General features: G+C 39.0%; 1 protein-coding gene across 1 annotated transcript in view; it reads right to left on the reverse strand.

Annotated features, from left to right (window-relative positions):
• Nucleotides 1-2,946: 2,946 nt before the first annotated feature.
• LOC104965432 (deleted in lung and esophageal cancer protein 1-like) overlaps nt 2,947-3,140 on the reverse strand; it is a 2,135-nt gene continuing 1,941 nt past the window's right edge. The window contains exon 7 of the mRNA XM_010794388.1: nt 2,947-2,961. Within this exon, the coding sequence (XP_010792690.1) occupies nt 2,947-2,961 (15 nt within the window). The remainder of the gene's footprint in view (nt 2,962-3,140) is intronic.

Genomic DNA, 3,140 nt, shown 5'->3' on the forward strand with positions numbered 1-3,140 from the left:
ACGGGACATAACTCACTTTCATAACACAGGTCTGTGAGTTCAGCTGCAGAGAGGAGAGACTCTAACAGGAACAGCTCTCTCTCCAGTGTTCGCTCTGAAAAGCTGTGAAGAAACATGTTATTATGGGATGTTTCTGCACCGAAAATAGGTTTGTAGCATTGAAGCATCTGGTTAACTATTTAGGCAACAAAAGTACTTTAAAGTCTCTTTTTGGAGACCTTTAGTGTGTCTTTCCAGCCCAGTCTCACGGCATTTCGTGTTATAGTTACGAAATTAATTTAATCTATTGATTCGTGTTCACCAACACCATTTTCGCATTTTTTTCGTGTCACACAGAAAGAATTTAAAAGCAATGTATTTCTATTGGTAGCATGTTTCGTGTGCACCACGTCTTTTTGTCCGGTCGGGTCGTGGAACACCAGAAGCTGTGTGGTTCATCTCACCCTGAGCCTAACCCTATCCCTTTCATTTTAAATTGTATAATGTCAGAGTTTTTTTGCCGTCCGCGAGGAAAAGAGATGTCTCAGAGCCTCAGAGTACTGACATCTGTATTTTTTGTCATATGTTTTTCCTTCTAATTTGTTATGATTCGGTGCAGGCACGAAACATGTAGTTACCAATAGAAATAGATTGCTTTAAAATCGTTCTGTGTCAGAGTACTGACATCTGTATTTTTTTAAATATATTTCTTTCCTTCTAATTTGTTATCATTTACATTGCTTTTAAAATCGTTCTGTGCAACACGAAAAAAATGGGGAAATCATGTTGTTGAACACGAAATGCCGTGAGACTGTGTTGTATTTTCCTACGATACTGTTATGATTGGCTGTGAATAAGAACAGGACAGACAAAGGGGCAGGTGATATCAGATGCTCCTTTTCGGGTACGGTGTGTTTATAGAGACGTGTTTTGTAACTAGTTGTTAAACATTAAGTTTTGCACACCATGAACGGAACAAATCAAAATGAAATAATGAAAGACTGATTTAAGGAATGAATCACGTGCATCGTCTCTCAAGTCTCAGGTGACACAGACGAAAGGAAAGCAATCGTTTTAAACAACGCCCTGTCTGGAAATGAAATCCACATTTCTGTGTTCCTTTACGGCCCGCAGCAGGAACTCTATCCGCCCTGGAGACTGCTATCCATCACGCCTTGTGTAACAGGTACAGAGCTGGACCTTGGGACAAACAAAAGTCCACCAACAGAGGTTTTGATCATCGAAAGTAAAAGTCATTTTATTTAAATGCTGTTTCCATCCTCTCAAATATAAGATTATGCTTGTGTGATTCAAAGTGAGTGTTTTGGGATCGAAGGTGCAAAAAACAAGATATAAAGCAGAAAAACAGTTAATAAAGTTTCAGTTTGAGATTAAAATCTGAGTTTCTGTTCGGCTGATGCTAACGTTAGCTCAGTTTCTCTGATAGCTTCACATCCAGACATTCAGGGGGTTTTGACCAGCAGCAGTTACACAGAGGTCTCTCTATCACCAAATAAACACACCAACATAATTAAAACAAGTAAAAACATGAGTGCTTCTTTTCCTGCAGATTGCTAACAAAGTCTAGATCTGTTGCCGCTAACGTTAGCTTAGCTTGTTCCTCTATATCTTCAGATCATGGAGCTGAAATTAATTATACCCACATTTCTCCTTTTCACCCCCAAAAATGCAGCTGCTGATTAAAACCATAGTGAATAAAGTTTGAGGTAAAAAATCTGAGTTTCTGTTCGGCTGCCGGCCGCTAACGTTAGCTTAGCTTCTCTAGCTTCAGACCCCGACGTCCCATCATTGACATCCTTCAACAGTTCAAATAAAGAGTAAAAAGCACCAGGATGTAAAGAAGGTACGGTAAGCATGTGGATAAAAAGTCTCTTTATGTCAGTTTCTGGCACCGATGCTGCTCAAAGGGGAGACAGCGCCACCACAGGAGAGCAGAGGAAACTACAGCGAGTTTCAGATACAATTATGTATTACAAAGTGAGAGAAAGAGGGTTATTTCCCCAGAAAAACATCTGATATTAGAAATGTTTCTCTTGTAAACTTGTGACTTTAATCTTGGAGCTTTCCATGAAATATTAACCACTTGTCATGTCTTCACTTTGTTAGCGATGGCTTTGATTTACCGTCTAATTAAAGCCACATTTCTCTCAAAATGTGCAATAATGCAAGTGGACTACTAAACTACATATACAACTTCCTTTCACAGTACAACATATTCAACATTTCATTTATTTAATCTCACTTTGGGAAACTAGAATGACGTTTACCGTTTTCTGATTCAAACAGACCAGACCATTAATCTAGAAGATCATTAGCACATTCATCCATGATGAACATAATCTAAAACCACATACCTGTTTCCATTCAACAGAAATATGTTCCCAAATATTCCGTTCCTCAATAACACACATTTTTGTGGTCTGACTGAAAAACCTTTTTGGGGAATTTACGCCTCGCATGTCAGTGTGTAATGTCTATTTATAGAGAGTGTGTTTCCAGACTGCTGATGAGTCACGGTGTGGATGTGAGGGGGGTCTGCTGAGCTGTTAAACCTGTGTGTGTGTGTGTGTGTGTGTGTGTGTGTGTGTGTGTGTGTGTGTGTGTGTGTGTGTGTGTGTGTGTGTGTGTGTGTGTGTGTGTGTGTGTGTGTGTGTGTGACACTGAGGGTCAGAGGGTCTGTGATGATGTTATAGATTAAACATTATTTATAGATTTGCAGAATGTGTGGTTTTAGCATCTACTATACATCAACATGTTTGTGTGAAACAGACAGACGTGAAAAAGAAATCAAAAACATGTCCTGCTGTTCAAAAACAGAAACATTTTCCAGATTTATTTCCATGAGCATTGTCCATCATAGTGTCAACATGTGGGAGAAAGAACGCCGAAAAGGAAAGGAAACATCGATCATAGCTGTTTTGAAATATTTTTGATGGATGTTCCTGATCAAAAACTGAAGCTCTGTCGTAAAAACAAAGAGTTTATTTTTGTTTAAAGGGGCCTTTAGCATCTCTACTTTAAAGAGTCCTCTCCTGCTGATGTTCAGGTGTATATCAGTATGTAGTGTCTCTACTTTAAAGAGTCCTCTCCTGCTGATGTTCAGGTGTATATCAGTATGTAGTGTCTCTACTTTAAAGAGT

The sequence above is a fragment of the Notothenia coriiceps genome, unplaced genomic scaffold, assembly GCF_000735185.1.
Source record: "Notothenia coriiceps isolate Sejong01 unplaced genomic scaffold, NC01 NC01_scaffold00037244, whole genome shotgun sequence".
Classification (NCBI taxonomy): domain Eukaryota; kingdom Metazoa; phylum Chordata; class Actinopteri; order Perciformes; family Nototheniidae; genus Notothenia; species Notothenia coriiceps.